Genomic DNA, 24,269 nt, shown 5'->3' on the forward strand with positions numbered 1-24,269 from the left:
CTTGCGTGTTGTTGCTTGGCTGTTGGTTGTTATTGGATTGTGAAGGGGTACTACTGCTTGGTTGTTGGGTAAATACTGGATGTTTAGTTGTTTCATAAACAGTGTTTGCAGCCTGAGTACTTTCTGTTTGTGTCGTTTTGGTTGGGTAATTAGTTGTCAAAAGTTAAAAGGTTGTGTTGGCGGATAAATAGTACTTGATGCTTCAGAACTTCCTGTTGTTTTCTTCGCCAGGGTGTTTAGTTGTCAAAAAGTTAAAAGGTTGTGTTGGCGGATAAATAGTACTTGATGCTTCAGAACTTCCTGTAGTTTTCTTCGCTAGGGTGTTTAGTTGTCAAAAGTTAAAAGGTTGTGTTGGCGGATAAATAGTACTTGATGCTTGAGAACTTCCTGTTGTTTTCTCTCGCTAGGGTGTTTAGTTGTCAAAAGTTAAAAGGTTGTGTTGGCGGATAAATAGTACTTGATGCTTGAGAACTTCCTGTAGTTTTCTCTTCGCTAGGGTGTTTAGTTGTCAAAAGTTAAAAGGTTGTGTTGGCGGATAAATAGTACTTGATGCTTGAGAACTTCCTGTTGTTTTCTCTTCGCTAGGGTGTTTAGTTGTCAAAAAGTTAAAAGGTTGTGGTCCTTCCGTGGGAATGGATGAAGATGACGGTTTAGGAGTTGAGTTCAGAGATGCGCAATTAGGATCAGATTTATTGGTGTCACAAACTGATGGAGTAGGTTGACTTTTTACAGATTCGAGAGGTGGTCTTTCAGTGTTTACAGCATTCGTTAATTTATTTTCGGAAGGTACTTCCATGACGGGAAGAGATGGTACAGAACATATGGGTAATGGCAAACCGCATGTTGGATTAAAAGGAGGTCCATTACACAATTGCATGTCAATACATTGAGGAGCAGCACCTGATATTAGGATGAATTTTGATTGTTGCACAATCTCTTTGTGTTGATAATATTTGTCAGACAGGTCAAGTGGCTTTTGTGGAAAAAATGTCTTACGGAAACTTTCCGTGGACCTCGTATCTATATGATTAATGTCTACATTTTTATTAGATGAAGCATGAATTCGCGTTATTTTATATTATATATAGATTCACTAAATGTTTTTACAATTACAATTGCAACAAAAGAGCGCCACATGCATGACATCAATGTAAACATGGCTCATAATATATTTAGAATAGAAAATATTTGACTATCGTCAAAAACGAGATATCTTTTGTTCAGAGAAATCCTCATTATTACTTTAACTTAGTGATGAATGAATGCGACATTTTTGATGCAACATGATTGGTGTTGGAAAATAAATGCTTCATTATCTAAAATATAAAACATTGTCCTCACGTCATACCTCCTCTAAGACCTTTCCTCTAAGCCTCTTACCTGAAAAATTTCTTAACTTAACATCCTTGTACCTATATTCTCAATATCCTTCTCTGTACATGACAAATCATCTTACCCTATAGCCACACTGGTTTTTTTCTCCAAAACATCTAACATGAGCTGAACCTTATGCCCATATTCTAAAACCTCACTCACACTCACACTCAATAAAAGCTCACACGCCTTCACACTCATTTAGTGCGACATAAATATCACACTCTAATCATTGGCAAAGTCATTTCTCCATCTAAGACAAGATTTTCTCTTAGATATTTCAAATCAAGCAATCAATCGAGTGAGCCTTTAGAATACGGGCGTTATTCTTGATTCTGTCTAACCTTGTTATTCCTAAAGAAAACATCAAACTATCTTCATCTCTGAAACCTCCAGCTCTTCCTAAACTATCTTTTAAACTGTCTTTTATTCTAGCTGATACTCCTAACACACAACACACTTGATTCTTTTCTCCATTTTCTACATATGGTATATGTATGCTCAGAGATGCCTATTTCTACACATTATCTAGCTTTTCTTACTGTTTTTCATAATTTTATTGTATGGATGTACAATACACTTCTACTCCATTCGTCGAGTGTCTTCTCCCACCCTCAAGAACAAAAAAAGCCCAACTCAAACTGAGTAAAAAACTTAACAGATACTTCTTCTAGACACTTCTACACTCCAAGAGTTATATCACTAGGACCTGCTACTTTTGATAACTTTGAACAGCATATCCTTTCTCACTCTATTTCTTTGCTTTGAAGTCTATTATCCTCTCCTTCCGTACAATCTAACCAACCATAAAATCATCGTATGCCTTGTATGGTTGGTAAGATTGCCTTATATATACCTGTATGTACTAAATCATAAAAAAATAATATCATGAAATTATTCACAACACTGTGTTTTATGCCTTGTGTACTTTTTATTTAAATTTATATATACATATATGTATATAGTTTTGGATTAAGGCATCATTTAAAGGATGTGCACGATGACAAGACACACTCCATATTTTTAGGAATGAGAAGTAAAATGGTAAATAAAAGGAATATCATGCTTGGTATGTAGAAGAAATAATGAAATTGACAGTTGGACTCTTGATCTTATTCGCATGTACGTACCTGAAAAAACTATTTAACAATTTGCACAAATACGTTAAAATATGCTTGAATAACAAAAAAATGTTCTGAGAAAAATCGAACCGTTCTACTTCTGAGTGATGACGTTTTAATGTCAAATTAAATAATCACCAGTGAATAGATCACCAGCAGATTTGTACAAGCGTTTAGTTAACAACCTGTTTCATGACACCGTTTTAATTTCGTTCCTATATGGTTCTAAATCCCCTAAGAAAATTGAAGACCTATTCTATCAAAAAATTTGGAAATGCATAACAAATGCACAACAATTTAAACAGGCCTCTACACAAGGCAACAATTAGTTTTTAATTTATACTTTGATAAATGCAGCCATGCTTATGTCATATAAAAATACTCCAAATACAAAAATCTACCGAATGATTTTATTGAGTATTTTTTGTTTGAAAATGTTCACAAAGAAATAAAAAACGACATGTTGGCTTAAAGTGGCCACGTGGCTGACAGAAAAGTAGTTTTTGCCTTTGATAAAATACGAGATAAAGACGCAAATTCAAGCAATGCATTGACGTAGTTAGAGTTAAAATGATCTACAGACAATGAAAAAATCATGTTGAAAAAACGAATCAAAACTTTGAAGTCATCTTTCAGTATGCATGGTATTATGCTAGCAATAATGATTAATTAGGAAGTATTAACCGATAGTACTTACATATAAAACTTTGGTAATATTTCTTTATTCATTTATGCATGCTACGATACCCAGAAATGTTTCAAGTTGTTCATTATTATTATTGGATTTTATGTTAATGATAGAAAATTTTTCTTAATTTACTCAGAATCAAGCCCTTTTGTTAATGTGTATAATATATAAAAAAATTATAGTATAACAACAAAAAAGCTGATTACCTACACATGATCCTGTGCACGATGATAAGACACAATCCATATTTTAGAAATGAGAAGTAAAATGGTAAATAAAAGAAATATCATGCTTGGTATGTAGAAGAAATAATGAAATTGACAGTTGGAATCTTGATCTCATTCGCATGTACGGACCTGAAAAAACTATTTAACAATTTGCACAAATACGTCAAAATATGCTTGAATAACAAAAAAATGTTCTGAGAAAAATCGAACCGTTCTACTTCTGAGTGATGACGTTTTAATGTCAAATTAAGTAATCACCAGTGAATAGATCACCAGCAGATTTGTACAAGCGTTTAGTTAATAACCTGTTTCGTTTTACCAAACAGATTACTCATATATTGCGCAGAAAAATAAAATTTGACATGTTTAAGTATGAAAGATGACATGGAACACGTGTTTTCAATTTTTCTTCATTGAGTCATTAAATTTATCTACGCACGAAAGTTGCGCAGAAAAATAAAAGGTAAAATATTTTGCTAAATAGCAATTTTTAATGTATAGAAAATTTTTTTTGTGGAAACAAATGTTTCTTAGTGATAATGTTCAATTGCTAGTTATGATCAACAGTAACTCCAACAGATTTTCCTGATGTTTTCTCAGAGATGTGAATGTGAAAGGAACCATCTCTAAAACCACACAATGACACAAAATACAAATGATACACAATCAAAAAGAAGGTCAAGATACCTATTGACAATGCCATTGAAATTTTACTGCCAAATTCCAAACATGCAGTAAATGGAAAAGTGAATGGGGTCAGATAGTAAGATTCCCTATTTCTGGTAGACTTGAATGAACTTAAATATATATATGCTTAGATAGCTCTTGGTGTCATATCAAATCTCCGTCTTCCCTCCCCACCCCTCCTCTCGGGTAGTCATTTAATAAGTCTTGATGTCGTATTAAATCTCCCCTGCCCACTCCCTCTCGGTAGTTATAAACAGAAATATTATCCAGAATAAAGGCCAAACACTTATATTAAATAAAATAATAATGTAGCTATTACTCACACTTTTACATGGAAGGATGCTGAAAATTTACATTCCCCTTTGGTAATGATGGCAGCTCATCCAATACAACCTTGAGAGAAAACATTTTTATTACATGAAAGACAAGAAAAAAAAGTCAAAAAATGAAAAAAAAAAGGAATAAAACACCTTTGCTAGAAGCTCGTTCGTTTGTTGGATATTATCTTCAAAAATTTCATAAACTTCGACACATATACTTTCCTAAAAACCAAAAATTCAAATACAAATAATCATACATGTGCTGATCAATCGTTCAATTCAATAAAAATATCAACATCAAGTTTTATCATGAGTTTAACATGAACTTTAAAATTTAAATAGTCAGCAACCACTTGTTTGGCAGATAAATTCTTATAGTATTGTAGAGTAATCGTTTCATATAGAATTTGATTGGACGTCCTTGGTCTCTACGAATGATTTAAAATGAAGACCTCCATCGTGTTTGTTATAAGAATAATGATTTAACCCAGTATTTGTATTTGTAAAATCTAGTCTAAGCAAGAAAATACACATTTCCTTCTCCAGCAAATATTGGTATTACGAACTTCATTTGAAGATAAAATTAACTATAAAATAGGATATTTATTACTATGAAAGATGTCGCTGTATGTATAAGAATATACTTAACTCTATCAAAAGAAGCTATTCAAAACAGAAAGAGTGTTCAAAATACAAGTAATATGAAACACGCCATTACTAGCTATTCTTATAAAATAGATATCAGACGACAGGAATTTATCATTAAAAAATAATCAAAATTATCGTTGGTTAATTATGCAAGTGTAAATTGCAGTAGCTATTTGTATGTAAAAATAAGCACAAGATGCATATAGTGCATGGTTAACAATGATACTCTAAAAACATTCAACTGTCTATTCTATTATTTGTAAATATTATTTGCTAACCCGAGAATAATTTAGTTTTTGTAACATACGTAGCCAATTGTGAGTCATAAAATAAAGATTAGTAAACCTTAAAGAACCACTTTTAAAGTAATACCCAAGATATCATAATTAGTACCTAAGAACCACTTTTAAAATAATACCCAAGATATCATCATTAGTACCTAAGAACCACTTTTAAAATAATACCCAAGATATCATCATTAGTACCTAAGAAACACTTTTAAAATAATACCCAAGATATCATCATAAGTACCTGATTGTCTTGTGAAGAGATAAATTTATGAATTCTTTTTACTGGAATGGGTGTTAAACGAGGAATGACGGTCATAAAATAATTTGTGTTGTCATCATCTTTACCTAAATAAAATTACGAAGAATTGTATAGAAATAAAAACTTTTTGTTCCACGCGTTGACTGTGGGTTGAAAAGCATTCACAACCGAGTGTCAAATAATTATTGTTAATTTGATCATTTGTTTACCTTTATTGCAATTGCTCGAGAAGTACAAGTAATACGATGACTATGAATGTTTTCATTTTTGTTTCCTTGAAGCAACGATGCCTTAGATAAAAATATGATTAATATATGCAGTTTGCAATGCATTGGGTTGTTAGTGTATGAAATAAATAGGAAATTTACAGATGCTATTCACCAATATTTTCCATGGCATTACGTACCTGTATGGCTGCACCATATGCAACAACACCTTCAGGACTTATTCTTTTAACATTTCTTTTCCTTTGAATATATTTTGTAGTAGCGTTTGGATTCTTGGCATTCGAGTTGACCCACCGCACAAAATCACCTAGAAATTGAAAATAACATGTGTTCAGTGTTGGAAATAGAAATGTAAATCAGCGTCAACATTGCATTGCCGCCATTTCTACCTTATCAATATCTGCAGGATTCACGTTGCATTTCTCCATCAAATCGTTAACAGGACTGACACAATTTTGAAATAACTGAGAACTTAGCGATTCAAATCTTGCTCTGCATAGACGTAGAATAAATACAAGGCATTCAAAAAACATTTTACTATGAAAAATTCACCAAGAAAAAGGAAAATTTTCCATCAAATAGTAACTAGCATCATTGCCTGACAACAATACAAAGCGCAAGAATCATTAGCTGACGACATAAAATAGATTAGCGTTGTTGGCGACATTGTTGGCTATAGTTTGAAGACAGTATCATTTGCTGAGAACATTTCATAGCGTTAAAGTTGACAACAGTACATAGAATAAGTATCATTGGCTAAAACAGTACATAGAATAAGTATCATTGGCTGACAACAGTATATAGATTAGTAACATTGGCAGACTACACAAAATTGCGCTAGTTTGATGAGCTTTGGACAATATTTTAAGCATAACTGGCTTATGAATAAACTTTTTTTTGCACACATTGACAGAGTAAAAAATGGATGTTTAGATTAACAAAGTTCAAGGAAAATGTCCTTAACTTACCTGGAGACATTACATTGAAAATCAATTCCATCATGAAGTGACTCCACAGAACACATCGCCGTAGCATGAGACGATAAAACATGTTTACATATTTCTGCCCCAGCACGAAGTTTGGCTATAGCTTTTTTATTTTCTTTAATATCGTCTTTCCATATTCTACATACGTACGTAAGATAAAATGTAAAGCAATCAGTAAGCAGGAAAAAGTATAATAAAATGTGAATATTTTAGAAATCAAAACAAGTTATTTTGTAAAGATTAAAATATAGTTCATTCATAAACATACATATTTTATAGTTGCATCAATTACAAAAGATATAAAATTCCACGTTGATATGGGAAAAATCGTCAGAAATTAATTCAAGCGACATATACCTTTTAAATTCATCTGCTAAATGTGAAACTAAAACCTCATCAAAACTTTCTCCTCCAATGGAATTATTATAAAACGAATCCAAAATTTTATACATTCCACTGTTTACAGAAATAAGGGTGACTTGTAATGTTCTTCCTCCAAGATGATAAACCAAAACCAAACTATAAACAATTTTCGAGAAAAGTAAATAGGAGTTTGTCCTGTACATTTCCATTGTGTAAAAAAACATGACTATTTCAGAATAAAAATTTACATCGAAGAAGACGCACCTATTTACAGAAGGATCGTCCTGTCCAATACCTATGAGAATTTTTCAAAAGACAATTTTAAAATTTCAAAGCAAATCTATAACATCAGCGACAACTCATCCTTCCCAAGTATAGACAACATATAGGAAATAATTGAGAAAAATAAAGATGAAATAAAGACATGAAATAATAAGTAAATAAAGCTGAGTTATAACACACACCGTAGGCTAAAACAGCAGCAGTTCGTGAAATAATAAGTAAATAAAGCTGAGTTATAACACATACCGTAGGCTAAAACAGCAGCAGTAGGTTCGTGAATCACTCGCAGAACATGAAAACCAACTTTCAGCGGAATTTCTAAATTAACGATTCTTAATGCTCATAAATACGCATATGCGTCCTTATCTTGGATAGCATAAAATACATTTAATTCAAAGGCGAACAACGCATAGCTCACAATGTACGTTCTTACTTCATCTCAAATCTCTGCTTTTCGCTGAAATGTAAGGGAACAGTCAAGACAAGTTGATTAGCCTCGCTACCATGACAGGCTTGGATACTTTCTACACCAAAATGTCTATTTATGTAAATATTCACGCATGATAATAATATATTTAACAACGTACAGCTCAAGACATTCAGCAGCCATGACAAATAGAACGAAAAACAATAAAAAAACCCGGAAAACGAAAAAACCAAATTTAATTCATAGGAAGAATATAAATAAAGTAAATGGTTTGAACGCGGGAGTATCGTTACATGTTTGTAAATGTAGATCATCCAGGTTGGTATAGTTGAGAAGGACTGTTTTGTTGTTGTTGACTGACGTTTCGACAACGGTAGTCATCTTCAGAGACAAATACCTATGTAACCAAGTAATATTTGACTCTGAAGATGACTACCGCTAAGGTTGTCGAAACGTCAGTCAACAATAACAAAAACAGTCCTTCTCAGGACTATACCAACCTGGATGATCTACATTTATAAACATGTAAGAATATCAATGTTGCACATCAACTTAAATCAAAATCCATCAACATAAAAACTTACTTAAAATGTTCTTGAACATACTAAGGATGATATCAGATGGTGATACAAGAATCTGCTTTCCTTTTTGAGTGACTTCGAAAAAAATATTACCACTCTTTCGAATAATCTAAGAAAGACGTTGACAAGTAAAGTGAATATTGTCTTGAGGCATAGTGGCACATCATCATAAAAATGTGTATCTATTGTGGGAAATCTTTTTTCTAAAACAAAAATTTCTACCTTTCAATAATTGAAATGAAAACACAAACCTTTGCCGGGGAACGTTTGGCCATATCGTAAAAAAATTCATCCGATAAACTTAAAAATTTAAATAAACACTTTGGTACATGATAAAATATATAAATACAAACATACACGCAGCATTAGTAAAGGAGCAAAAAATTTTTGTAAATAACTATTAAAATAGGAGCTGTTGCATCCATCCCACAATGGCGATGAAAAACATAATCACAAATGTTGCAATTCAAACATGCACTAAAATTGCACTTGCCAGTATCTCATTATTATTTGGTCAATTTCATTGGAACATCTAATTTGGCATACAAACTAAACAACATTTAAAGGCATTGCATTTGACCTCTATACCATTGAAGCTCTCCTAAATGACTAGAAATTTGAATCAACCATGAAATGTTTCATTGTACATATATTTCATAGATTTCTCCATTAACTCCTATTCAACTTTGATTTATGTACCATGAGGTCAGAGCCATCACTAGAACTTTGAAGAGGGATGTTTTATTCATATATTCAGTTGTGACCAAATTCTTCTGAGAGCAATTCTCTTTCAAATGAAATCAATCAAGCACAACTAAATATATGAATAAACATCCCCTCGATTAATATTTTAGGTACAGTTTTCAAGAGGACTTTGCTCTAAAAACAATACATTTCTCATGAAATAAATGATGCTAATGTTCTGAATTTTTTTATAGCACAACCAGATATGAAGGCTAGCTATGCCACTGCACATACCATTTTTTTAAATATTTAAACAGCACTAGAACTAGAAATACCTCTTTCCCAACATTGCTTTGATGTTTGTGATGGTATTTGTTGAGTTTCTTATCAAACCAAGTTTAGCAGATGTACCAATGATCTATATTGTAACAATAAAAGTAATGTGTGGGACAATACACTCAACCAATTGAATTTATAAAATGCTTATTTACATCACCTAACTAAAACAGTCAAGTTTTGTATTTAAAGTGGTACATTTTATGCATTGTATGAAAAAGAAAGAGAGAAATATTAGTTAATTTTTTCCCAAAAAAATTGCTCAAAAATTCTTATTTAGATTACTGGAATATAGAGCTTCTATATGACCATACCTGTTCTTTGTCAGTAAATGCTGCCATTGCAGGAGTAATCCACTCTCCTGTATCTGTGGTTACAATCTCAGGTCGGCCATCCTAAATATAATGTTTATGAATGAATATAACGCATTTATACAGATGTGAAAAAGCACAATGTTTGATATGCATAAGCAATATGATCATAAAATAAAGTGTTTTTTTTATGCCATTTGGTCTCATCATTCCTGATTTCAGTGACTTCTGAATCAATAACAATGGTCATTGACATGATGCTGAACACTGACACAACCTTGAAGAGGTCTTTTCGTCCGATATTGAGATTACTCTAGAATGAACTATATACTATCTGCGTGACCTAGATTAATTATTAGAGTTAAACACAAAAATTTATACACCTTACAAGCACCAATAACTATACTAGTGTATCCAAAATCAATCCCCGCTGCCGCCATGTTGAGATTGTAATGACGTCATTTTAAAAAATGGCGGCTCTTTTGAAATGTAATGGTTGTTTCTTGTCTTTTGTTACCAGCAGCTTTTTGCTGGCTTGGTGGAGATTTATTTATATCGAAGATTATAGAATATAATTGAAGATGTTGCAAACGGAGTGTTTTTAAATATCGAAGTATAAATGAAGTCGACTGGAATTTTAGCCCAACGTCCCGTCACTACCACAACCAGCAGAATGCCATGTCGAGCGTGGGCAGAACAGGAAACCCATAAAGGTTACCAAGTTCATGATGCACAGGTACATTGAAATGAAATTGATTGGTTATGGGGAAACAGTGTTTTCATGGTTCATGAATTAGTAACTCCATTTGTGTAACTTCAACAAATTAAATTTAGTTGTCAACGACACTGATTTTTACTCTTACTTTACAAAAGTTGTTTGCCCATTTTATTGAACGGATTGATTTATGATTATTAGTATTCTGCTGTTAATGAAGAACAAAAAATTGCTTCAATTCAAGCAGAGAAAAAACAAAGATTAACGAAATTTCAACATGATGTGAGAGAAAGAATAAAAGCACTTGAAAAAATGAAGAAACTCCAGCAATTGGACAAATCATATGAAGTGGTATGAGCCTAAATGAAAATTTATACAAAGAGCAGCCTGTATAAAGCAGTTTATTCTGGTATTTTGATTCTGTTAAGGTGTCCACTCAACAGAAAGTAATTCACCAAAGCTCATTTCCAAAAAAAATAGCAACTGCAAAAAAAGACACATGCCTGTACCATGAAGGAAGACATGCAAAACTGCAAGTTGCCATACCAGGCAGCTCTAAACATTGTTACAGCGTTGTAAATGATCCTCAGGAGGTGAACATGGCAAACAAACTCTTTGATAAACAAGCAACAAAGGTACCTGAAAACCTCATTTAACTTTTGATTTTATTTTTTTTATCAATTCTTACTTCAAATATATTTCAACTGATAGGTTCATAAGTGTAAAAGACATGCACGGCTTGTGTTAGGCTCACAAATGTTGAATATTGATTCTGTAAGTGTGTTTTCATTTTACCATCTGTTTGCATAATGTTAAAAAAATTTACATTTGTAATTTTTGCATTTTATTTAGGACAAGCTAACAGAACTTCCTGGAGGCATGTGGAATGGGGACTTTACTGCACATAAACATGTATTGAAGTTTTTTGATACCAATATGAATATCTAAATTATCATCAATTCATCCTCATTAACACACACTAAGCATCTTTTAACTAGTCTATAATGATTTGATATAGTGAAAAATTATTTTTATTGCCTCAAGTAAGAACACAATTTCCAATTATATTCAAAACTTTAAGAGCTGTTATGGTTATTAAAATCTCACAAAGCATTCTTCCCTTCACATGCCTAATCTAAATAAATTTGTTGGATTAATAATGTAAAGTTGAATTGAACTTGCAGTACAAAATGTTTGAAAAAAATATGTATCATTTTAAAAGGATGAAGCTGGCAGAAATACTCGCATTCAAACCCAACCAAACATGTTAGATAAAGATGGCAAGATGGATTTAGCGTTCATGCCTAATGTGTGTCAGCAAGTGACAGACGAATTAGAAAATTTATCTTTGAGAGAAGGCCATCACAATGAACCAAATAACCTGCAAGCTGGAATTGGTAACATTAATGGTGATAATAACAATACATAATTAGTGTGATTCTTTTCGTACGTAAAATGCTTATCCTGACGATGTTATTTTAAACTCAACACAAAAATTATAGAAGAAAAGAACTACTTTTACTAGAAAAAAAATAGAATGTATTGCAGTCCAAATTATTTATATGTCCAAATTTAATGAAATGTTGGATATGATAAAATCCAAACTATTCTCAGTCGTAAATATATGTTATTTGTATTAGCGACATTAGAGCATAAAAAATTAAATCAATTTTATACATCGAAAAAATATTAAGATTCGTAGAGCATTAATTAACGGATTTCATTTCGCAAAAAATTTTCCCCCGTCTATTTAGTGATCAAACATTGTGAATTTCTTTGACGTGTGATGTATAAAACATTTATATAGGATATTTCTCTGGCAAAGTTGAAGCGATGAAGTATGAAGGAGATTTAATGCACGCGGGAATAGAAAAGCAACAGTCCAAACAACAAGTATGTGTAATTTTCATGAATGGAATGACAACTTTTGTTTTTTGTCTATCTTTCTTTACTTTATGGTTTATGCAGGTGCAAAATCAACTCGCAATTTACCGAAAATTATTCATGGAAATTGAAAGAGAACAAGTTCGGGAAAACTTGCGGATGAAGGAACACAGAAAACGGATGATTAGGTGTGATGAATAAAATAATGGGTTCAACCATTTCGTTTAACACTATCCTAAAGTTTTAGTGATATTGCTTTATTTAGACTTAAAAAAACTCAAGAGTCAAAACGACGGGAAGTCGAACATGAAATTGACGGATTAATTGAAGAGAGACATAAAATTGCGCAGGAAAAGGTTCAAATCCCAGCTGTAGTTTTGTTTTATTGTGCGAATGTCGATGATGTATTTTTTCAACATGATTCAAGAGACGGTATATTCTTGTTGTTATTTGTTTTTATTATTAGTCATTGGTAGAAACAACACTAATGAAACACAATTATGATCGTGATATCATAAAAGAGCGCAAAAAGCAACAAAAAGAAAGAGAAATATCAAGGTATGGTGCCAAGAAGAAAAGAACCACAAACAGCTCCATATATAGCTAATAATTGCAGTAAATATTATGTAAATAACACGATTCCTCATATAGATACACCGACGCACTTCGAGCTACACTTCAAGAAAAACTTACCAAACACCAACTTTGTGTGCCATCCTTATGCTCATGCGGCCCAACAGTGCTCGACAGCAATCCTGAGACATGTGCAAATAATTGCCCATTTTATAAAAATCCAAAAGGTACGCATGATTAATATGTTAAAATTGTAGTTACTGGTTATATATGTTGCGAGTTTAAAACGTTGCAACTTAACATCTAGTGCATTTATAGGTTACGCAAGAGCATTGTCTTCAATCATGGCATCATCCAATTTCAATTCTTAAGTTGTCAAACGGGGAATGTATTGTAAAATAAAAACAAATAATATAAAAACAGGTCAGCAATTTGATGCAAACACAGAAGTAACAAGTTGAAAGCGATGGACGTATGGTATACTCTTCGTATATCACACAGGCTACTTTTTACTACCACTCTTACAACCATGGACAAGAAGTCATAAGCTACTGACAATCTTCATTAATCTATAACTTGCCTTTAAACTACATCAAACTTACAGAGCATCATGACCAGTGATCATGGCGCATTTTTATAAATATAAATTACAAACTAAATATAGGTACGAGCGTGCATATGGATAGCCTAATAAGTTTATAGCTTCCAAATGAAGCAGATCAGCGAACATATTTGCAATAATCGCATAATTAATATTTCTCTATAAAATATTAAGAGACTCAAAAAAACGTGCTTTGTGCTCATTGTTCAATCAAATGACGGAGTACGTAACTGTCGTCATTTGCCAAACGTCCTTGCTTACGCTTGATGTCACGTGACTGTGCTTACGTTGAGGAAAGTGAAGTCCTCGAGATTATCACACATTTTAACGTGTGATAAAACCGTGTTTATAAATGTGGAAACTGTGAAAACTAAAGATCCGGTGGTGTTGGAACCATTGGTCGGAACCCTACCATGGCGATGGTGAAAAGTCAATCCTATTGTACATTTCTGTTCATCCCGACCTTGGTTTAACACAAATCGTCCCCAAACTCTATTTTTCTCGGTTCTACTCTCACCATTTATTATGACCGATTAATACCAAAATTACTATAAAGGAGTATAAACAAATGCACACATTGATGGACTATAGATATTATTTTGTTTTTGTAATTTATTTACACACGATACTAAATAATATCTTAAATAACAAAGTACATCGTAATTGCGAATGAACAATAGATATCCACAGCAAATCAAGACATATGTACAAATCATCTCATGTATTGGTATTGGGCTAGTTATCAACGTGATTCAACTATGTCATCAAACAGCGAAAATTTACGAGACATAAAAGCAGCAGATTTTTTCAACGAGGACATATAAACGTATATTTATGTTCATTGTACGGTTTTGTTAATAATGTTCAGTCTTGAAGTTATTAAACAATATCGCTGCCGTTGCACCTCATGAAATTCATCGAAAATAACAAAATAGAAATAGTTGATGCTAACTTATCCTTCTAATCGACATTCCCTGAACCACTTTCAGATTTACTAAAGGAAGTACACGACGATTCTGGTGAGTCAGAATTGCTTGATTGTTCGCTAATGCCGTCAGATAATAACTTTTCCACTCTTCGTGATATTGTTTCGGTAGTGTAGTTGGTATTGACGACATTCTCACTCATAAGTTTAAATAGTTCGTTTAGTTTTGATTTTACTTCATCTTCTTTGCAATCTGCTGCCACTAATTTTAGTTCATCAACATGTTTTCTACAAAAATTATTGAAAAAAAATTTCTCAGTGAGCCAGAAATGTACATGGCAAATTAATCCTGGATAGAGTAAAATTGAACTTAAAAAAATAACTTTTAGTAATTTCATCATATTATTACTTCATATCCCTGGCTACATTTAACATATCTTTACAGGCCCTTATGACTTTCTCTCCAATGAAATACATGTGATTTTTCCTCGCTCTTCCTTCCATTAGTTCAGCTTCGAGTGATGACCTTGCTTCTTTCTCATGCACGAGTTCTGCATTTATGTGTTCAAGTTTAGAATAAACCTTAATCATAAAAAATTCAATTCATTATCATTTTCAATCTACAGAAATAATGAGCACTTTCATAAACCATTAGAAATGATTTTAGCAATGTAGAGAAGATTAGAGCTATATCTGCATCCTATTTAACTAATCATGTAACAGATTGTAAAGAATTGATGAAAAAAGAAATACGTAATACGTTTCTCTTTTTCACATGGAAACACAATATCTACGTAAATTGTCAAGCACCGTTGTCCCTGATTTGTAAAGAACACATTGTTCACACAAACAAATGGTTGATTTCACGTCTAAAAATTTAAGAAGGCATTAAAAGTATATTTATTGTTAACTTACATCTGCTAATTGCACTTTAACATCGTTCACTTCAAGACAAGTGGTGTATTTCTTTTCTTTAGTCTGTGTGAAATAAAATTATATGAATGTTAAAAAATGTTTCATGTTGCACATAAATAAGATGGTTTTTTCTTAACACGAGGATTCGATATTTGCAGCTTCACTATGCAATTTTCTAAAACCACACTCGTTGGTCGTACACGATACCACAGGTTAAAACCACTTTTTCAATTTACTTCCTATGATGAATCACATATTTGTGTGTCATCAATATGACTACATACACATTTTTGTCCTCCCCATGATGAATCACATATTCGTGTGTCATCAATATGACTACATACTCATCCTTTGTCCTCCTCCCACGATGAATCACATATTTGTGTGTCATCAATATGACTACATACACATTTTTTGTCCTCCCCCCATGATGAATAACATATTTGTGTGTCATCAATATGACTACCTACACATCCTTTGTCCTCCCCCCATGATGAATCACATATTTGTGTGTCATCAATATGACTACCTACACATCCTTTGTCCTCCCCCCATGATGAATCACATATTCGTGTGTCATCAATATGACTACATACACATCCTTTGTCCTCCTTCCATTGATCTATGGCCATTTTCAGTTTACGTCTTGGACCCAGCCTGTTTGCAAATTGTTATGACGTGAAATTAAAAATTTATGGTTATTTTCATATGGAGACTTTCATTCTATTTCAAGTAAATAAACTTTACTAAAATAAAGCGTGCCAATTAATTAAATATTTTTAAAGTTTATAGTGAGCTATGATGCTGTAAAGGTTTTTAAAACCTCGCTCTATGAAAGCTTGTGATAATGCGCTGTAAAAGTTTTTGAAAGACTATTCAAAATGTGTTGTATTGATTTTGCTGGCTGTTTCAGCGTTACTATTGGTCATAAAATGCAGCTGACTGTTTTTCAGTGGTTTTATGCCACTGTTTGTTCCCTATATTGTCTGTAACACTACCTTGCAGGTGTCCTAAAGATTTGTCGAAAACCTGCTGAAATACTTTGGTCATGCTATATAAATATTTGTGTGTTCTATAGAAACCAATAATGTTAATGATCTGTTTTTCTTAATAAAACCGTTCTTGGAAGCCGACTACGCCACAGTAGCTGCATTTTATATAGTGTAGCGTAGTCAGATCCTGTGGAAATTTTCAATCATTCATTTGCTGAAAACCTCTTGTTTTACAATCAGTGAATGCAAAATGTTCGCAAAGCGGGAGAAAATGTCGGAATACGTTACTCATTACATTTAAATAAAAAACTGCAACTTACACTATTCCAAGCTCCTTAAAATCTTCTTCCGTTGACGAAAGTAGTAAATCAAAGTCGATATGTGCATCTTTAAATGTTTTGACATATTTCTCCAAGCCTAAATCCTTTAAAACGTCTGCAGCGTGGGATGATTATAAGAAGAACGATGAAGAAAAGATCAGCAGACATATACCTAGAAAATTTTTATGTTGTTATTCCATGTTTCTCATTTGTTAAAGTTGTTATGAAGCTAAAAAATCACTCTTAGTTCAACTATTAGAGAAAATAAATAAGTTAGTCTGTAAAAATCTGTCGTTCCACACGTACTGTTGAAACATGCTGTCTACAGGCGTACCCAATGGTGTTCTATCAGAGTCAACAATCGTTGAATCTTTAAAACAAAATTTCATGTTAGTTAATTACACACACAAATATATACATATACACATGTCTGGATTAAAAATTATTCATTACAATTAATGTATATTTCGTCATTGCCGACAAGTTAAAAACATGTTAGGAAACAAAAGTATGCAGCTACCAATAAAGTATTGAGAAAGACATTTAATAAAGGTTTTCTACAAAACAAAGTACAATAGAACAAATGAAATTTTGAGAGAAACTCGAAATCGCTTGGAAACACTATTGCACTTCGTGTTCGTGTTTGCCCATTGCCACGCAATATCTCGTTTCTCCCAAACTCAAACATTCCAGGGTATTTTTAATACTATATAGAATCAAGCTAGAATGTTTTCTATTTTTAATTATTAAACAATTGGAGAAGTAATTAACACATTTGGCAAATTCTCTGACAAGCATTTTGATATCATATACTGCTACAACTGCATAAAATTACTCAAGAAACATATTTTAAGTAAATTTTGTTATGTTTGTACTAAAAAATTTACGAAAATAACCGGGAAAAATGACCTATTCTAACAAAGACATAAGCACTCATTGGTAGATAATCAATTTTTTGGATTTACCTCCATATGATTTGCCCAAACTTTCCTCAACTGAATAATGTTTGTAAGGAGAACAAATTGGAATTCCACATGAGGGCATTATTGGTCTTTATAAAACAAAAATATTGTGTCATTTAAAGTTTACAAATAGTTTATCTAAAAGCTTGTTTATGTAATCTTGGATAAAGTTACAGCCTGAACCAGTGCTCCAGTTGAGACATATGCTCGGACAGGCCTGTGTCATAGCATAGGGGCTACTAGGAAATGCAACAACTTCTCTTTTTTAAAAAATGAAATTTTAAATCTAAAATTGCATAAAGGGAAAAGGCAAATGCATTTTAGAGACTCCAAAGTCCCAAATTCCAAATTTTTTGTAAATGGTTTTCTGGGGATCCTCGCTGTTGAAATGGCAAGGCACCTAATTAGCCAGTTTGCGCCTGATTTTGCAGAGTAAATAGACCTTAACAGTAAAAAACTTTTCTTCATAAAGAAGTAAAAGTTGAAATACAGTAAATAGGTACCGTGAGTTGATGTCTTCACATACATCACTACATGAAGTAAAAAAACACATGAATTAATAAGAAAATCAAATCAGCAAATAGTTAAGTTATCTTGTCATTTTGATATTAATGAAATAATGAAAATTGATTAACTACAATCACAAAAAAAACAATGCTTACAATTTATTTGTGAGAATATCATCATAAAAATGATCTGGATTATGATCATTTAGCCACTGGTTGACCTTTTGATGTGGTTGTTTGGTATTGCCAATACAACTCAAATCTATAACATGTTTATTAAGAGTGACATTAAACCTCTAAGGACAACATTGAAAAGGAATTGTACAGTAGAACCCTGAAAACTGAAACTTGCTTAACATAAATCCCTAGCAAACTCACAAGTTATTTCACAACTGCCCTTCCTTGGAGGGTCCTCAAGGGTTGAAATTTTAAAGTCAAAAGTCTAAATTTCACTTAAATAACAAGAAATCATTATGAACAATTTGCCTCAATAGCATACAACTTTGATATCACTGATCAGCTTATGTACCCAGTTTGTACTTAAAACACAGATCATCTTGAATTATCTGTACATATGTGTCTTGCTTTGCTATAGCTCACAATTGTAAGCAAACAGTAAAACTTCCAAATGCTTTTATATTGACCTAATATTCAATATTGAAAAACACTCTTGCTAACTCTAACCTTCTTAAACATAAGCAATTTCCCATTTTCTTTGGGAGTTCAAGTTATCAGAGTTCTAATGTATGTCTGAATATAGAGAACTGCATTTTGAAAAGAGTTTATTAGTAAGCCTAGAAATACATGATTTGTGTTAAATTTATTTTACCTGTTTTATATCGAGACTTGATTTGATGATTGTCAATCATTTTCACTATTACATGAGAGTTACATTGCTCTGCCAAGTCTCTAGCAGTGTAACCTTGACTGGATAAAACTCCCAAATCAACATCCTATAAAAGACCAAATTCCACCAGAATTTAAAAGACTCACATAACTTTGTTCAGTATGAAGATAGTGTTTGATGATCCACAACATTGCTACAAAATATCTGTAAGGTATAGCTTCTTGTAAGCAAGCATTGTATACTTACATGATCCAAAAATGCATTAAAAACAGCTTCATGTCCTTGTTTTGCTGCCTCCATAAATGGAGTGTAACCTGTTCCATTCTGCCTAAAATATTGTTAACATTTAAAATATATGACATTAGTTTGAATCTGTGCTTGAAAAATATCTATGCATAGATAATTCAACCATAAACTGTGTCATGATCAATGTGCTGTTCATGCTGCACTAAAAACACATGTCAATAATAGTAGCATAAAAACAAACATTTGAAAACTTTTGTCCTAGCTTGTCAATACTCATGAGGGTTTACATTACGAAATAAGCAAAAATCAAAATACCTTATCAAAACATCTGCAGAAATACTTAGTAGATATTCAACAATTTTGTCTGACCATGTTCAGCAGCATGGTATAAAGCAGTTTGGCCATGTCTGTCCCTTTGGTTGATTTGGGCTCTATTCTTAATAAAATATAAAAATATTTTGGAAGGATTTTGGTGATTATAACTATCTCTAATCTCTGAAAGCAATGTGGCTATGAGTTTCCTGTCTTGTGCAATAATGAATGAAACACAAAATTTACTGTCAACAAAAACACTCTTTGGCAAAAGTTTTCAAAACCCATCGTTTAATCCAAGTGCAAAAAGAGCATTTGAGTTGTCTTTTTTTTTAATTTCCGCTTTCCTATTACGCCGGTTAGGCCACATGACTTCATGCCCCAAATGAATTGAATTCTGTGAACACGTTAATAAAAATATGTCATTGACTAGAAAATACTAAATTCATACACAATACACAGTAGGCAATTTTTACAAACAAGATCATAAATTCTAGAAAATGACAAATATAATAACTATATTAAATAAATTGTGCCTTTATAAAAAACAATTCAACAGTTTAAGTAAATTTCTTGATATAAAAAATCACTTTCTGTGATTGCCACCACATTTTGAATGTCAATAGCATTTCTTTCGAACAAAGAAACCAATCAAAGCAATTACACATGAAGACTATCAAATACTTTAAATATAACGTACTTTTATTAAAAATTTCACCAGATATATGTTGCCGGAAGATGAAGCCAGCATCAATGGCGTTCGACCATATTCTTTCTCTTCAAACAGAACATCAGCACCTTCACGGACGAGTAATTCGGTGATTTCATAATTCCCAATATAGCACACATACATCAATGGTGACCAGCCTCCTTCGTTTTTTATGTTAACAATATCAGTGCGCGAGTCATTTCTGAGCAATTGTTGAATGTATTCAAATTTGCCAACAGAGCAAGCAGTAAATAAGTCCAAATCAAAAACTTTGCCTTCCGTAAAAAGTTCCCAAAAGTCATATGAATTTTCGGCTACAAGCTCCTTAGACGATCTAGAATTAATCATAGCTTCTAAAACCATATACGCACCAAAAATATACCTCAGTATATCCAACCATATATCATCTGGCTCACCAAACTTTGACCATCGTGCGTAAGAGAAATTCATGCGCTTTCTACCACGTGATTTTTGCGTATTGCTTTTTACAAAGTTTGCGTGACCAGGTTAAATTGGGTTAAATTAGCCTGCGTTGCAAGCTGCCTAAATTTACTCTTCCGACTTTCTCAGTTCCTGTACGAAATACGACATGTATTCATTGGTATTTATTCATTTGTACAATACTATTTATCATTTTTAACACTTAGTTCTGACGCACGAAGAGCAACTTTTAACACATGATCTCTTCATAGTCGCTTAACACTTGTTAATGAAGAATTATCCAGCTCGCACTTGAAGTAGTATTGTTACAGTTGTGCAAAAGTTTTATGCAGTAGCATTGATCATGTGTTAAATTTCAATAGTATCAATTGAATGCTCTTCGTTGGTGATAACACCTTAAAGCATGAACAACTTACTACCCGTACCGTACATCTATGTCCGATTATAAAGAAACACCAATATTTTCTAAAAAACACGCTCTGCAATAAAGATATAAGTCATGATTTAATCCACAAAATTGAAATTAACCTTAGTGGTTTACCTATAGTCTTATAAAACTTAATAAAAATATGCGATATTAAAGTTGGTATACTTGTCGGTGTATCTAGCTGTCGTCTAAGCAATTCTGGTAAAAAATTCCGGCTATAGTCGAACTAATTAATCGAGAGAACTTCTTGCTAAGCTAAAAGGGCCTGACAGTTACCATGACCATAGCTTTAGCCGGCACAAAATATAATCTTGTATAGCAGTTGAGTTCTAAGCTCGGGATCAAATACGGTAGGAAAAGCAATTTAATATTAAAGGTTTCAAGGTTTACTTTGTAATGGTATCACCGTTGACCATTTCAAACAATTTTTAGGTGCCAATCGGTGCCGGCCATGTAAAAGTAAAGAAGGCCAAGTTCAAGTTCATTTGGTAGCTCCAAATGATGACACTGAAATGATAAATGATTAATGATACACAGACTGATCTGTTGTCCTGCTGCTGCACGAACACTTCAATAACACTGGTCAACAGCAAATTTGGTGTCTCAGTTTTGTAAACTGATTTTGGACAATTTTGATGTGCTGAGTCCAAAAATAACACTATTTTGCTGGGTCAGGTCGAGATTTTAAGCTATCGTTAATTTTCTATTTTTTAACTTTTAAATACCCGAGAAAGGTACAACAGAAGTACTAACCATTTACCTTTTAAAGTTCTATTATCTGAACAAATTTAAATTTTTTAGCACTAGCAATACAAAGAAGAAAGCATTTGAATAAGCAATTATTGATTGAATTTCAATTAGGGAGTTTAGGTTTTGCGATTATTATGGGATATTTAAAGATGAAATAAGGCTTTATTTAGCCCATACTGGAATTCAATGGTAAAACTTGTTAAAACACACCAACATATTAATGGAAGTAAAAAATAATAAAAAGTAGAAATAATAAAAATAAGCCAGATGTTTTTTGCTATGTTTGTGGTGAATACACACTTGCACCAAATCGCAATACTGTCACCACCTTTATCAAGCGCGTTTACTATGCATATTTTGGCATGAAGCTCGGCGATCAAGACAAAGGTTGGACACCTCACATGGTTTGCAAAAGATGCACAGAGCATCTCCGTCAATGGAGCAAAGGCACGCAAAAGTCCATGAACTTTGGCATCCCCATGACTTGGCGAGAGCCTTAAATCATGCAACCGATTGCTACTTTTGTGCTATCAATGTCATGGGAATTAACAGAAAAAATCGCACAACACTGGAGTATCCCAATCTACCGTCAGCTATGCGCCCTACTCCTTATAGTGAAGAAATTCCCGTACTTGTATTTGAAGATACAAGTATTGAAGAAAGCAGTAGTAGCCAGGATGAAACTCAAAGCATTGCCACTACCGATGATGCATCCTTTCCCGATGACAATGATGAGCAGCCAAAATTGTTTTCCAAAAACGAACTAAACGATCTTGTTCGCGATTTAAATTTGCCAAAAGACTCTGCCGAACTTCTTGCATCTCGTTTAAAGGACAAGAACATGCTAAATGGTAAAGTTAAGGTAAGTTTCTTCCGTACCAGGCACCAGGAATTTTTAAGATATTTTGCTCAAGAAAAAGAATTAGTCTATCGCAATGACATAGTAGAGCTACTGAAACATCTCGGCGTACCTGAATACAAATCAGAGGACTGGCGACTTTTATCGACAGCAGCAAAGGTCCTTGAAATGTGTGTTGTTACACAATGGAAATCAATTTGCATCTGTGCCATTGGCACATTCGACAACATTAAAAGAACAGCATGAAGCAATTAAGTACGTCCTAGAAAAATTTCTTATGACCAACATAAATGGCTGATTTGCGTTGACTTAAAATGGTCAACTTCTTGCTTGGTCAACAGTCTGGATTTACCAAATACCCATACTTTTATGCCTCTGGGATAGTAGGGATCGTACTCATCATTACGTGAAAAAGAATGGCCAGTACGTGAAGAGCTTGCAAGTTGTAGAGCAAAAAATGTGATAAACAAGCCTCTAGTTGACAGGGGACGTATTTTATTTCCTCCACTGCACATAAAGTTCGGTTTGATAAGGCAATTCACTAAAACTTTGGATAAAGATGGACGGTGTTTTCAGTTTCGTTGTAAAACCTTCCCAATTTGTCAACTGAAAAATTAAAAGCTGGTATTGATCCCGAAAATCTTGGCTCTTTAAGCGATGAGCAAGGAGAGCGCTTTCACCATGACTTAAGAGAAAGGTGGGACATGGTGATGATGGCGGACTACTGTTGGAATTTAAAAAGAGATGTGCAAGCACCAAAACATTCGCGACAATCAAAAAAACGAAAATTTAGACCGTAATAATGCAAACATTAAGTTTTCATTTTTAGTTACATGTACTGTACATGAAGTGTATATGATTCTTTCTTGGAATACTGCAATTTTATCATAAAAACTGACATTTTGTTTTGAAACATCTTGAAAACATGTAAATCTTGAAAACATTGTTTTAAAAAAATATAACTAAAGTCGCATAATTTTAAATTCAAATTTGCAAAAAAATTTGACCTCCGAGAGCAAAATGAATGTTATTTCTAGATTTAGCATAGCAAAATATAGTAAATCAGTCAAAAATATCAGACACCTTTTAAAAGTTTCTTTTGTTGACCAGTGTAATTAATAGACATGCACTTTGATCTGTGAATTAAATCTTTTTTTTAGCCGTTATGTTAGTCTGACTAGACTTTCAATTTTTAAAATACTTTCAACTAGCATAGTTTTATTTTTTTCCGATATAATGTTGCATATACTTCGGTACGTCTCCCCCCCCTGAAATCTACAAAACTCACTGACCTTAAAATTTTGGGGTAGAGTCCATGACAATGAGGTCCAATGAGGTCCAATGGGTTATTTGTCAATATTTAATTCAAAGCGTATGGTAACATGGGTAAAGCCACTGGAACGCTACCTGTCCCTGTTATATTGAAGCTGCTTATCTCCAGTTTTTGGGTAAAACTCGGTTTATATGAGAGATT

The 24,269-nt window shown here is 32.9% G+C and overlaps 3 protein-coding genes across 4 annotated transcripts; 1 reads left to right on the forward strand and 2 right to left on the reverse strand.

The window, feature by feature from the left end:
- Nucleotides 1-3,881: 3,881 nt before the first annotated feature.
- LOC124446684 (heat shock 70 kDa protein 14-B-like) lies at nt 3,882-10,256 on the reverse strand. The gene is given in 19 exon segments (XM_046997536.1): nt 3,882-4,036; nt 4,421-4,469; nt 4,472-4,490; nt 4,568-4,639; nt 5,597-5,698; nt 5,821-5,904; nt 6,021-6,070; nt 6,073-6,148; nt 6,231-6,333; nt 6,810-6,965; nt 7,185-7,346; nt 7,455-7,485; nt 7,719-7,804; nt 7,906-7,996; nt 8,484-8,589; nt 8,732-8,780; nt 9,500-9,582; nt 9,815-9,895; nt 10,195-10,256. Coding segments are annotated over 19 exon segments (1,533 nt in total). The 5' UTR covers nt 10,252-10,256; the 3' UTR covers nt 3,882-3,960.
- Nucleotides 10,257-10,288: 32 nt separating this feature from the next.
- On the forward strand, nt 10,289-13,756 carry LOC124446685. 2 transcript variants are annotated; one of them, XM_046997537.1, is made up of 12 exons: nt 10,289-10,547; nt 10,728-10,877; nt 10,955-11,161; nt 11,238-11,300; nt 11,379-11,438; nt 11,749-11,935; nt 12,334-12,419; nt 12,495-12,598; nt 12,676-12,766; nt 12,877-12,968; nt 13,062-13,210; nt 13,302-13,756. In XM_046997537.1, the coding sequence occupies exons 1-12, from the start codon at nt 10,431-10,433 to the stop codon at nt 13,352-13,354; spliced, it is 1,359 nt and encodes a 452-aa protein (XP_046853493.1). In that variant the 5' UTR covers nt 10,289-10,430; the 3' UTR covers nt 13,355-13,756. The 2 variants fall into 2 exon arrangements, with proteins under 2 accessions (XP_046853493.1, XP_046853494.1); XM_046997538.1 differs by having other exon boundaries at nt 11,749-11,923.
- A 405-nt stretch (nt 13,757-14,161) lies between these two features.
- LOC124446729 lies at nt 14,162-19,653 on the reverse strand. Its single transcript, XM_046997592.1, has 12 exons — nt 19,613-19,653; nt 19,298-19,379; nt 19,034-19,157; nt 18,361-18,466; nt 18,202-18,228; nt 17,702-17,787; nt 17,043-17,106; nt 16,737-16,908; nt 16,021-16,081; nt 15,425-15,487; nt 14,919-15,091; nt 14,162-14,797 (listed from the first exon to the last, which is right to left on the reverse strand). Exons 2-8 carry the CDS (start codon nt 19,349-19,351, stop codon nt 16,806-16,808), a joined length of 564 nt encoding a protein of 187 aa, XP_046853548.1. The 5' UTR covers nt 19,352-19,379; nt 19,613-19,653; the 3' UTR covers nt 14,162-14,797; nt 14,919-15,091; nt 15,425-15,487; nt 16,021-16,081; nt 16,737-16,805.
- Nucleotides 19,654-24,269: the final 4,616 nt, after the last annotated feature.

Source organism: Xenia sp. Carnegie-2017, unplaced genomic scaffold, assembly GCF_021976095.1.
Source record: "Xenia sp. Carnegie-2017 unplaced genomic scaffold, XeniaSp_v1 HiC_scaffold_22, whole genome shotgun sequence".
NCBI classification, from domain to species: Eukaryota; Metazoa; Cnidaria; class Anthozoa; order Malacalcyonacea; family Xeniidae; genus Xenia; species Xenia sp. Carnegie-2017.

What these genes read in the sequence shown, in the direction of transcription:
- LOC124446685 (XM_046997537.1), top strand. Translation starts at nt 10,431, where the DNA reads ATGAAGTCGACTGGAATTTTAGCCCAACGTCCCGTCACTACCACAACC. An exon ending in AAATGTTGAATATTGATTCT is followed by an intron (nt 11,301 to 11,378) that starts GTAAGTGTGTTT and finishes CATTTTATTTAG; the next exon opens with GACAAGCTAACAGAACTTCC. An exon ending in ATAAAATTGCGCAGGAAAAG is followed by an intron (nt 12,767 to 12,876) that starts GTTCAAATCCCA and finishes TTTTATTATTAG; the next exon opens with TCATTGGTAGAAACAACACT.
- LOC124446729 (XM_046997592.1), bottom strand. Translation starts at nt 19,351, where the DNA reads ATGGAGGCAGCAAAACAAGGACATGAAGCTGTTTTTAATGCATTTTTG. An exon ending in CAAGTCTCGATATAAAACAG is followed by an intron (nt 18,467 to 19,033) that starts GTAAAATAAATT and finishes AACATGTTATAG; the next exon opens with ATTTGAGTTGTATTGGCAAT. An exon ending in GTAGACAGCATGTTTCAACA is followed by an intron (nt 16,909 to 17,042) that starts GTACGTGTGGAA and finishes AAAATTTTCTAG; the next exon opens with GTATATGTCTGCTGATCTTT.